This window comes from Simochromis diagramma, unplaced genomic scaffold, assembly GCF_900408965.1.
Source record: "Simochromis diagramma unplaced genomic scaffold, fSimDia1.1 OVJJ01000685.1, whole genome shotgun sequence".
NCBI classification, from domain to species: Eukaryota; Metazoa; Chordata; class Actinopteri; order Cichliformes; family Cichlidae; genus Simochromis; species Simochromis diagramma.
The window spans coordinates 7,602,593-7,614,974 of record NW_024387477.1 but is presented as its reverse complement, the minus strand read 5'-3'; the positions used below and the strand labels follow the sequence as shown (position 1 = coordinate 7,614,974).

The 12,382-nt window shown below is 40.0% G+C and overlaps 1 protein-coding gene across 4 annotated transcripts in view; it reads right to left on the bottom strand.

Moving 5' to 3' along the window:
* Positions 1 to 12,382, bottom strand: part of nlgn3a (neuroligin 3a) — a 133,844-nt gene that overhangs the window by 98,123 nt on the left and 23,339 nt on the right. For 2 of the 4 annotated variants that reach the window (XM_040016597.1, XM_040016598.1), the window contains exon 2: positions 10,761 to 11,470. In XM_040016597.1, coding sequence (XP_039872531.1) covers positions 10,761 to 11,232 — 472 coding nt within the window. In that variant the 5' untranslated portion in view covers positions 11,233 to 11,470. Of the gene's footprint in view, positions 1 to 9,621; positions 9,682 to 10,760; positions 11,471 to 12,382 lie in introns of those variants that run through there. The other 2 variants (XM_040016595.1, XM_040016599.1) reach the window with 2 other exon arrangements.

The following is a 12,382-nucleotide window of genomic DNA, read 5'->3' as shown; positions in this document are numbered from 1 at the left end:
AAATGCGTTGTCCTCTTTGAATACCTCATGCATTGTTAATTGATAGATGCAATACAGTGTTATGCATAATGTAAAAGGCTGAGCGTGATGGTATTTACTGAGCAAATTTATGCTCTGAACTGGAGCCATGGTTGGTACAGCGACTTTGTTTAATCTGCCCATCATTTTTCAATTATAGGGTGAATGAATAATGCAGACTGTATATCATGCTATATTACTTTTAGATAAACAGAGATAATGATATGAATATGCCAACTTTAAGCTTAAATGCCAACATTTGTGTCATCTCGTTGACAGCAGAAGGTAAGTGGACTGTTGGTGAACAACACCGATTTGTTATTGATGAGATTTTAATTAATAATAATGCCAATATCCAATCTACTAGTATGTTCTTTATCATTTTCCTTACTGAGCATCAACTTGCTTAGTAGAAACAGAGCAGCATGGGGGCCGCTGCCATGCGTTTGAAGTCATTGTTTTGCAATGCACAACAGTCAGAAAAAAACATATCAGTATTAATAAAGGGAATTTCTAAACTTGGAGGCACGGTATTCCAATGCATTGGTTCTCAAATCCCATCTACCCTCTATCTACAGCCAAATAATAACAGAAATGTGGGACTCGTATAACAAAATAATTAATCTGGTGTTCCAGTCAGCTACTTGGTGAATATGTTGCTGAATATGTTGTAACTTCTGCGCCAGGATATATTTTTGGAGCCCTCTGTGTCAGCAGCCCAGTTATGCCAGCACAGTGATCTTACTGAAGCAAATGTGTTGCTTCAAGTAGCGCTAATGTCAACTTCCCTTTGTAGAAATCAGCTACCATTAAGTTATCAAATGTCACATTTATCATGTTGGCTTTCTAGAAACCTACAAGAAGATTAACAGCCTGAACAGAATATAGAGCTTTGGTGGAGACCGGCAGGTCAGGCAGCTACAAATCAGCATGACCTGTTGGGCATGCATCATGTTGTTTTATTCTCTTTTTGCCTTTTTAAATGCATTTTCACAACCTGTAGTGACATTAGCTGGCTACTCGTACAAAGAAATAAGATACATAATGACACCATCTTGACAAAGAAGGAACAACAAGCCAACTCCAACTATGTTTTATGGATTCTTGGGACACATAGATAATACTAGCTAACGCTAACTGTTTCCAGTTCTTCTTTCATATACTGTTCTGGCTACTGTTTATTTAAATAGTAGTTTTGCAAGAACTCAGACAACACAAGCTACAGAAATGATGCCAGTAAGCAGGCTGGCATTGCTGGGGCCTTTAGGCAGTGGGTGCTATTACTGGCATGGCTCACTGTTGTAGAACTGGTGATTGTAATAGCTGCACAGGATTTTTCAACTGTCAACCCGGTTGGCAGCAGCCATATACACGGTTGAAGACCTTGGAAAACAATGACAGAATTTGGTCTGGCTTGGTTCTGGTTGAAGGCAGGTGGCAGTGGCTGATGTAACTGTAGAGATGCAGTCACATGAGGGGGCCATAACAGTGAGAGTGACAACGGCTTTGTCGAACAGGGAAAAGGAAGCCACATGGAGAGCACTCGCTGTCTCAAAATGCTAAAGAATAAGGCGCAAAGAGGGACCTGCATGATAGGAGATCTGGACAAAGTCTCAAATGAGTATTTGCAGGAGAAGATTACTGAGTGAACATAAACTTCATCAATTATGTAAAAGTCATATGAGACCTATATATAATAAACCAAAGGGAATATTTGGTAGACATTTTAGAGTTTGCAGTTTATTTCCTAAACATGATTAAATAAGACATTGCTAATTGATTCAAAGCTGTTATTAATGTATGTCCCTGGGTACAAACTGGAAGCACAGGAAAACTAGGAGAGGGAGCAATAATCTCCACTGGAAACTCAATAAATATTCAACAATTGTAATAGAGTCTGATTCTTGCTATTAATTTTTAATAGCTATTACTTTTTTGTCTTAAGTGGTCTTTTGGATTATGATTTTATAAAATCCTCCTGCTTGTGACAGTGTTGTTAATGATTACAGAAATCAATCAACCTAAAATCTGAAATCTTTCTCTTTTTGGTGATTATAACAATGATCGGTCAAAACTTCAAATGTCAATTACAACATTTGACCCCTATCAAATTATCAAAGATGACATGCAAATCACAAAATCTGTCAGGGCACAAATTAATTCTTATGAAGTGTTGTCTACAACATCAAATTAACTGAAGTTAACTGTTAACCTAAAGCTATACACAATATATTAATTGTTGTAAAATGGGACAATTTTAGGCAGGGACTTGTTAAGGGTGATGTTCTTATTGTATTTTTTTAATCAGATTTTTTGGCAGATTTTCTTTAAGTTCTATATAAATAAACTGATTACTAAAAATGAATAGCAATCAATCAAATAAAAAATATTTAACCTGGTCCAGCAAAGTTCAATGAATTCATGAACATAGCTCTATTAATAAAGTCTACAGTGTAAGAGACCCGTGTTATACAAGATTTAAGGCACATGCTGCTTATACTGTAACTCATTATCAGTATCATAGCCCTAACCCAGCAAATAAATACTACACAGCTACAGCCAGCAATGAGTAAACATAAAACTGGGGGTCAGTTGGTTGGTAACTATAAGTGCTTTTCTAATCAATTCATTTATTTTAAACCAGCGCACTACCTTTACAAAAGTAAAAAAACAAACAAAAAAAAAACTATTATGGATTTTGTCAACCATTCCATTATCATCAGGACCTTTTTTTAAAATAAGGCAGAGTGATGCTAATTTATAAATCAGGAGCAGCTCATCAGACATACAATTATAGTCAATTAGTATCGTACCTGTATTTTCTAATCTTCAGTAAAAGTTGTAGCTCACCACGAAGAAAGTAGAGTCAAACCATTATCTACAGCCATTAGATTCCACCTGAATTATTCCACAGAGACTGCTAATTGCTTTTTTTATAGAACAACTTAAGTCATCATTTGATAAAAGTGAAGAACTCTGAGCAGTTTTCTCTGGATCTTAAAAAGGCGTTTCACACATTAAATCGTGGTATTGTTAATCATAACCCTTCCAGTTTTTATTTATCTGATATAAACTTATTTTTGGTATCTTTAAATCTAATCTTTAGAACAGTAGATGATGATTATGTCACCTTTATATATACAGTATGACCCACTTACCAAAAACTTGTCTTGAAACAAGTTTTTAAATGTATGGCGATGATCCGCTCATAAATCCGGTCATTTAACAGCAGCATGGTTCGGAAACTGGTGTTTTATACTCAGCATGAAAAACAATTCTTCCGGGGCTTGGGCCTCAATAAAAATAAATGGGTTTAAACTAAAGATTAATAGGCACTGTATTGAACAGATTTGAGACATAAAATATCTCAACCTTGCATTATTCAAACGTTAGATTTCAGACGCCTCCAAAAATAGCAAGAAAACTTGCAAACGAACAAAAACATTTAGACTCATCAGAGGCTGCTTGCTTTTTCTCTTTGAAATTAGTCTGAAGATCATCGCTGCCGACTTCTCAAGAAATTAAATAAGTTTCGCTTCCATCATTTTATTACATTTGCTAATATCAGCCTCATAAATAATGAGTTCTGGGCTAAGTAGTGTGTGGAGCATCTGGCTGTAATTGTAAGGTGCCCCGTAAATCCTCTTTTGTACAAATAGGTTTTGTTGTAGCTTCTAAAGATGGAAATTCTCATTTCATATTGCATCATGCTTTGTGTTTTGTATTGTCCCTTCAATCTGCTCAGGCTTTGTGTTTTTTTAACGTGCATATATATATACTTATTTATTGTTGAGTCTGTGCAGTGGGTTCTGTGTTTGCTGTAGGGTTTATGTAACCTAAAGGCCTCTCTAGGGACACTTGGTTTGGGCTACTTGTCTTTAAACAAATACAGATTTAATTACAAAATAAATAATAAATAAAAAGCTTCAGGCCTTGCAATGAATTATAAATGATAGAAACACAGTGATTATAGAACGCCTTTGCTATCGAGATGCTGAAACAATTAAGTTACTGAGTAATAATCCTCAAGACAGGCACAGGTGTCGACAAGTGAGCTCCGTCATTTTGAATTGTTGTCTGTGAGCCCGTGTGTGTGTCAATCGCTGGATCTTTACCAGGGACTGCAAATACGTGACATCTGCAGTGACTCAGCCGGCGATCCTATACTTGACCTTGAATGTTTGAAGCAATGCCACAGTGAAAAGTGTGCGCCATTAAAATAAAACTACAATGACGTGCCGAGTTTCCTTTTTGAATAGCTGGCCTTCAGGTGTCTAAATCTGCATTGCTTCAAAACAGGCAGGCATGTAGAATAACAGCTATTATTCATGTTCCTTGACAGGTAAAATAGAAACCTGTCGCATTTATCAAATCGGGTTCAAACGAAATCGCACTCGATTGGGCTTACTCGTTACACGGAGGAAATCAAAATGAAACATTTCATAAAGACAGCCTAGTTTGCTATATAGTTTTACATGAATAAACCCAAGCATGCGTACGTATGTACACATACACCCACGCACTTACACGCAGACATTAAGATACAGAGTGCTCTCACACTCTGGAGGCTTCTTGACTGAATCCACAATTCACTCAATACATCGTGGAAGGGCTGAATGTTAACTGCCTTTCCTTTGCTGGAAAAAGGTTCGCTGACAATAGATGGGCCTTGGAGTTAAATATCAGAAAGGTCAGAATGTGGAAAGGGACTTAGTGAAATGTGAAATGTTGCAGCCTTGACAATTTAGAGCAGTTATATTCAGTCTGTAATCCTCAGGTGGCCGTTTTCCCTGTTCTTTTCTCTTTTTCTCTTTCTGTTGTTTTTTTCTTTCCCTCTCTGTCTGTCTGTCTGTCTTCATCTCCCTCAATCTGTCTTCCTACATAGAGGTGAAGGCACAGCTTGGGAGGGACACATAAGAGAGAATGATGGAGAATGCAGCTAAAAGGTTAAGGAGGCTGTAATCCTGCTGTAAAGGACAGCCAAAACTCACACTGTGATTCAGCTGCTCCAAAAAATTTGACAAAAATAAATAAATAACTAAATAAAAAAACTCCCAAAACAAATAAAGGCCAGCAAGCTGTCTTTCTGCCCGACGACAGCTTCATAATAGAAAGGGACAAGTTTCACAGAGGCCGCGGGTTTCTGAGTATAAATGCAACCTAACACAATGGGGAATCAATATGGAAATTAATAAACACACCCGTAAGCAAAATCAATAACGGCACTGGTATCGCTGGATATATTCGTATCACTATACGTCCCTACACACGAGTACGAGGGCACTGCAATTCCAGCCCTGCGAAGGCAGTAAAGATGAAGACCGCAAGCTAACAAGCAAGTGTAAATGTGAACAATGGATCATTTTAAATGTTTAAAAATCATAAATTCCCCTTAATATTTATCTTACACCTCAAGGAGACAAATAGCAACGCATTGTGGTGCTTGCTTACAAGTAAAGTCCGCAAGGCACCATTAATCTCTTTATCCCTCCCAAACACACAGACAGGTGCGCAATTACAAATGCATGATGTGTGTGAAAGTATTGCTCAATTTTTTAAGATACCAAATTTGGAAGACTGAATTCTTTACGTGTAACATTATATGTCACAGTGTGGCCAGGGACATGCGTGTGAATAATTTATCACACTTAAGAGGAAATCCGAGGGGCTGTGGAAGCTCAGTCTGTCTTAACAAGAGATAGGAGATGCAACAAATTGTTTTTTCCTCTTTAAATGGGCTTTAAGACTCCACAGGCTGTGTCCACCATTTCTTTTTAATTTGGGATAAACAAAGAACAGAACAGAGATATTGAGCCTTGGATTGACTGGGGAAGCTGGACAGCACAGCAGCAGGAGGCCACTGAATAGGAACTTCCTGCTTAGGTCATGCTTTGCATCTCAAGTCAGCGCGATTGCATCTGCTGGCCGGCAACAGCCTTCCCTCACTGGGGTCATCAAACATCCCAGATAGATAATTGTAAAAGATCATAGGAGCAATTTTCTCTAAAACAAAAACATGGGGCATCTGCTCTGTTTTCGAATCACACAAGCCAATATTTGTTCTTGTTTTCTTGGAAAGTTTTCGCCCTGTCTGCTTGGCGTGCAGATCTTCTCGGCAGCACTCAGGGAGCAGCCCCTCCTTCCTCGAGGCAAGCACAGTCGGCCAACCAACAGGATTACCATGGTGTGTTACTGTTTGCTGCGGCCCTGCTGCAGTCTAACCAGGACTGGGGCTCTTATACAGTTTTCACATCTTTCTAGCATCTGGAGGTCATCTGGTAAGATGGAAAAAAAAAACTGTACCATGTTTCTTCTGGGGTAGTTAATCTACAGGTTTGGCAACCGATCGGACTGTTCAGTACTGGCGCTGAGCTGAGTAACACATGGCAGCCTGCTGCCTGTGAGGGCTACATAGGAATGATAGTTGAGTGGTCCAAATCAAGCCAAAACGTACAACAGATTTTGCTGCACTTATCTCAAATGGACTCATGATGAGGGATGAATTTAGGAGTCGGAAAGGTTGATCTCAGAGTGTCTCTCAGAATCAGCGTTATTCAGAGACGTGAGCGTGAAGGACTCTGAGGACGAGTTTTACAAGCAGGCTGCAAGCAATGAAAGCGACACGCTGTAAAACCTGGTACGAAATAATGTGAGCATTATACAAACAAGAAGCGCACGGCGCAGCAGGAGCGTATTATAACCAGAACTCCACCTCGTTGAAAGCATGTGAATTTACAGGTCTTTTTTTTCATGTTTGTCGATCAATTTCTCAATGCAAAGCTCTTTTACAGATAAACATTGACCTCGTCGGGTTTGTCCTCACAAAATTGACCCATCTGCAGCCAATCTAGCACTCTGGGGCTGAATACTGCTTAGCTGTGTCCCCGCACATCATTACCCCCCTCTTCACTCCATTCACTCTGACTCAGAGCAGGAAAATGACTGAGTGATATAACCAAGGCTCCAGTGTCTCCAGCACCGTCGCTGCTCCATGCTCTCGGTACGTGCTGTAAGGCCACATCAGAGAGAGCGAGTGAGCAGTGGGCTACGGTGCTGATGTTGCACATTAGATCACCTACACATGACCTCAAACGCTACCTGCTCGGACATCTTGGATGTGCGGTGCTGTGGTAGAGGGCAGAGACCATCTCTGTCTTTCTCGCTTGCTCTTCTAGAGCAACACTGTGGTCAGTGCAAACATCAGAGTGTTTATGAACAAAGAGAAACGCTCTGGTGAATTAGCCCCGTCAAAATTAGCTGCAAAACCTGCGCTCACTCTAACAATCAACCATGCTGGTATTGAAAAAATAAACAGCTAGTGCAATCTGTATTGAGCTTTATGTTATTTTTTTATTTAAGGAGTCTTTCTTTGATCTTTGTTCAAGGCACTGCTAGAGAGGTTTAAAGGCTTTCCCTCTGTTTAATGGAGGAAAATGAGCCGCAGCTTTGATATCAGTGCATCAGATGTTTTACTTGCACAATGCTCTGCAGGACGTTAATGGTGCAGAATCCATATGATAGGCTTTCAGTATTGTTTGCTGGAAATGAATCCCTTATAACTGAATTGTATAACCTCATATTTAACCATTATTTTTTTTCACTGTGGTTTTACTATGCAAAACACTCTCTGAGTCATCGTATGGGAAGACTTTACCTCATGCACGCAGGAATCTTATTATGATCACATCCGATTAGGGATTTGTATTTTTCTCACTTGATCAGCATCACCACTACAGCAAAGGTGCTTCATGCCTTTTACTCAGCTCCTGTCACAACTGCATACTGTTGCTTGGCAACAATCACACAACTATTTCATCCAGAATCACCATTTTTCTTTCTGAAAATCAGTTACGGTTACAGATTGGAAAATTGGTAGTGGAGACGTTATTGGTACTGAATATGAACAGTGTGTATGACTCTACTGCATTATACCGGTCTGTACTGCAAAAACATAAAACTTTGTGTGTGTATATCTGTGTACATGCACAGAGATACACTTGGTTATAGTGTATTTACTTATAATTTTACAGAGAGGATTTAACCAAAAGTAGGAACTAAAAAACAACAATTAAAAATATATATTATCATTCACATGACTCATGAACTGTTTCCTCTTCGAATTCCAATTTAAAAAAAAACTTCCTTGTTGGAAGTATTTATTTATTTATTTTATTATGACCGAAACCAAAGTGTGCCTGGTAAGAATGAATTATGCTCCATTTTCTTGGGTGAGTCAGCAAAAGCTATGATTAGTGGAAGCAGTTTAAAAAAAAGGTGAATCTCATATAAAGTGTTTCCATGGAGACTGAAAATGATGAACTTTGTGTTTATAACAACAGAGGAACTATACAACAGTCAGCTCTCTGCACAATAATATGTCAGAACAACCAACATATAAAACTTATGATAAACCATTTTCTCATTACCAAACACGGGGAAGATAATTGAAAAATTCCAACTGGAAGGGGAATATTAAATAGATATTTCTGTGTATATTCCACAACTGGGACTAATTCAGAAGCAGAAGTGCCTGAAGGGCTAGTCTGTCTCGAACAAAATTGGTTTACCAAAGCTGAATGTACGAGGCACAGAGTGAGGCCAAGAGCTGTCTCCTGTCTCCGTGGAAATCAGCAGCAGAGGTCTCCCAGCTGAAACGGAATCTTTACTGTGCAGCGAGATATGCTCAGGATCACAACTTTAAGGCTACCTGGAAGGGCCCCCGGTGCCTTAAGGGAAAGCTGGGAAAATTAACACTCTTTTGTCAAGAGTGGTTGTGCTTTAGCCGCTGCTAATAAAATTGTGATGTGCTTTTCCGTGGCTGCGCGTGAGGCCATTTGCTACATGGATAGATCAAAGCTGTCGTGCCAGTAAAACACCCCACCGCCCCTTATTTGAACAATGGGAATAATCAATTTGAGATAGAGGTGGCGTTACACTTTTTTTGTACAAAATTAAATCAACCGCTGATGCTGGGGTGCTTTCAGGTGTCGTGCTTGACGAATACTTTCAATAAGCGGCTTAAGTGCTGTCTGAAACGGGACTCAAGTTCCTTGTGTAGCAAATTAACATTTCAGGGATAGTTTAAAATAATAATAATATTCATTTAAAAAGGCATTTATGCTTCTGATTTAATCAACAGTTGTATTTACCTTTAAACAAATGCACTTTAGACATGAACAATCCACACAGTGTTGTGAAAAAAAAAACACAGGTTATCAGTAGACATCACAATCTATCGCTGAACAAAAATTCTGCTGCTTATTTGAAGACTGGCAGTTTTACTCCTTGACTTTAGCTCGCACATTTAAACAACACAACAACCTAAACACACACACACACTTACTCACACAGGCATGCAGCACAGCACAGCCACTCACTCATCTTTCACACTGATGTCAAGGTTGATCTGAGTCACAAGTCCCATGTTCATCCCAATTAGCACTTTGATTTGGGAGTTGATAGGTGGTGATATTGGCGGCTTTGGAAGGATGCACCCATCACTCTCCTCTCTCTTTCACTCTTTCAATTCCTCCCTTTCGTTCCATGTTTTTCTTTTTTCTTTCTTTTTCTTTTCTTTTCTTTTTTTTTTTTTTTTTTACATACCTCCTTTTCTACACATTTTCTTGTTGGGTTTCCTGGCACATTCCTTGGATATTCTTTTGACTGTAAAATGAATGGAAAAACTACAAAATAACAGAGAGCTCTGGAAAAGATCGCATGTGACATGCAACAACTCAGACTGAGTTAGAACCCGTCTTCTCCCTCTTTCCCTCCTCCTCCCACCCTCCCGGTCTTCATCAACAACAAGAACAACAGAGGACCTTTTGAAAAAGTAACTGGGGTGTTGCTGCAGAAATATTCCAAAATGGTGGAATGAATTTGCTGCACCCTGGGACACAAGAAGCCCATATTCACATGCACTTCTATTTAAGACCCATTACGACCACACGGAAGGCAGAGAGGCTAGGTTTTGGAAGATTTTGGAGCTCACATCCGAATCTGTTAAGTGTTATTTGACGTTGTATGTGCGACGCTCAGAGCACTTAACATTTCAAGCCCATTTTCCTGTGTGGCTCTCCTTCAAGTGATAAAGAATAGGGTCTGTTTAAAAGAGATATATAGAAATCAAACACTTTTAGCAATGTCAGTCTTCACAAATTCCCAATTTGTGTTTGCCTTTTTGCACAAAGTTTCCTTTTGCATTTCTCTTTGTGGAAAGACAAACTGGAAGTAGAAAGGAGAGTAAAGGGTCTTACATAGGTCAGGCTGATGCCACAGGCCTCTCATGTACCAGACAGAATATTTCACCAACCCTACAGAAGATCATTCACTTATGAGGCAGGCTACTAATTGCTAATATCCCCAGAACAATCAAGACGGTGAGGGTAGGAAGGTGCACCGAGTATTTCCAATCTGTTTCATGTCTGATTAGATTTCATTTTTCTTTATTTATTTTTCTCAATAAGTCATATTTAAGAAGTCATTTAGTCATCAAAAGAGGAACCTCTAACAGTGGCATGGAAGGGGAGAGTTGATGAAAAGACTAAATGAGAGATCTAGTCAAGATGGGATGTTGTATGATGGACACGGACACAGCATGCGCTAAACAACGGTTCATGCTTCGCGCAAAAAACAAAGGTGGCACAAAATCTTAGAGAAGAAGACAGAAGGAAGTGGGAAGCAGAGACAGGAAAGAAGAGGAGGAGAGGTTTGGTTTCTTCCTGTGTACTCGACACACTCACCATCCTCTGTTGGAACATAGATGTTTAGGTAAAGACAATCCTCATGTTGATCTTGTATGTATGTGGTAACTATATCCAGGTTGAAAGTGAACCATATCGGCATCATTATCTCTGGCACGGCATTGTGTATATTTTGAGGGCAGACAGGAGCAAAATGGGTGGCGTTCTTGATTCCTGACCACGAAGATGGAGGCTCCGGGGGCATGAAGCGTTTTTCTCCCACAGGGGAGGCAGCGTAAGGAACCCCCAGATACTGGTCGACCGGCCCGAGAATCTCGCTAGGCAGGGGGACCCTCACCCCTCTGAGTTTCCCATACTGTGTGTTCACAGTGGGGTGGTAGTTCTGACCACTCACAGCCGCAAAGCACCAACAAAAACTTAACACCCACAAGGACACGCTGAAATTGGTGCAATTATAGGCACCGTGCCAGTTCTGCGAGGGGAAACGATTTCTCCCGGGAGAAAACCACATGGTCCTTGTGAGCGAGTACAAGTGCAAGTGACCAACATACAAGCCAGGGCACCGCCCTCAGCAAATGCACAGGCTTCCCACTCAGCCCAGTAGTGCAGGCACCTGAGGGACAGTCATCAGCTGGGATACTGGAGCCCACCAGCTTACAGATGAGACAGTCAAAAGTTGCGCAGTTCCTGTCTGTGGCGAGGTCCTTATTCACTGTCCTTCCTCCGCTCGTCGGATCTTCTAACCAGTGCTACAAAAAAAGGACAGAAAAATTAATGACAGTTACTTGAAAATCCACCTGTTTGCTCCCATTTTCAATCAGTCATTTTTATTCACTTTTTGAGTCCTTTTTTATTTTTTAGTCATGACATAAAAAAGGCTCACATAAACATGACAGAGCTCTTAGTGCAATCATCAATCCATATAATCAAGAACCTGTCTTTGACTTGGATATTGCAATTAAGTGTTGGGTAACTTGTCAAGATGTACCAAATAATGCTAACAGGACAATTGAAGTGTGAAAGCCATCAGCTGTCATTAGGTAATTATTCTCTACTTTACAGTCTGACGTTTATATTAACGGTTAATATTTAGACAAAAGGCAGTGGTAAAACTAGCAGTGGGAGTCATACACGCATAATAACACGCTAAAAATTTCATGTCATTTTTAATGTTGGCAGCCTTTTCACTGCGTAACCCTTTGGAGTAGTTATGCACAAGGTATAAATTAAATGTCATTCTCATTGTTTGCTTATTCAAGAGATCACTTTTTGGGATGAACACAAAAGGGGGGAGGGGAGGATGTTCGCTACAGGCAGCAGGTCCCTCCAGTGACAGCGCTGCAAATGCTAATCAACAGTCCCAGGGTGAACCAGTAACAACACCTTCCCACGCTGCTTGATCAATTTTCAATTTCTGTGGCTTAGGGTCCCTCTCAACCTTGTGTGCCTACTGCAGAGTTTGCTCTAATAACAATGGAGAAGAAAAGCCAGCATTTAGAGGAGGATATTGCATTCCAAAATGACTGTGTAAATGATTTATAATGTATCAGCAGCCGTTGGAGGGCACCTAACCGCTGAGAGAAACCAATCCTGACGTTTCTGGAGGTGCTGTTATCGCTAGGCAGCTATTACCATCCGCCGCAGCTGTGGATCAGCAGACA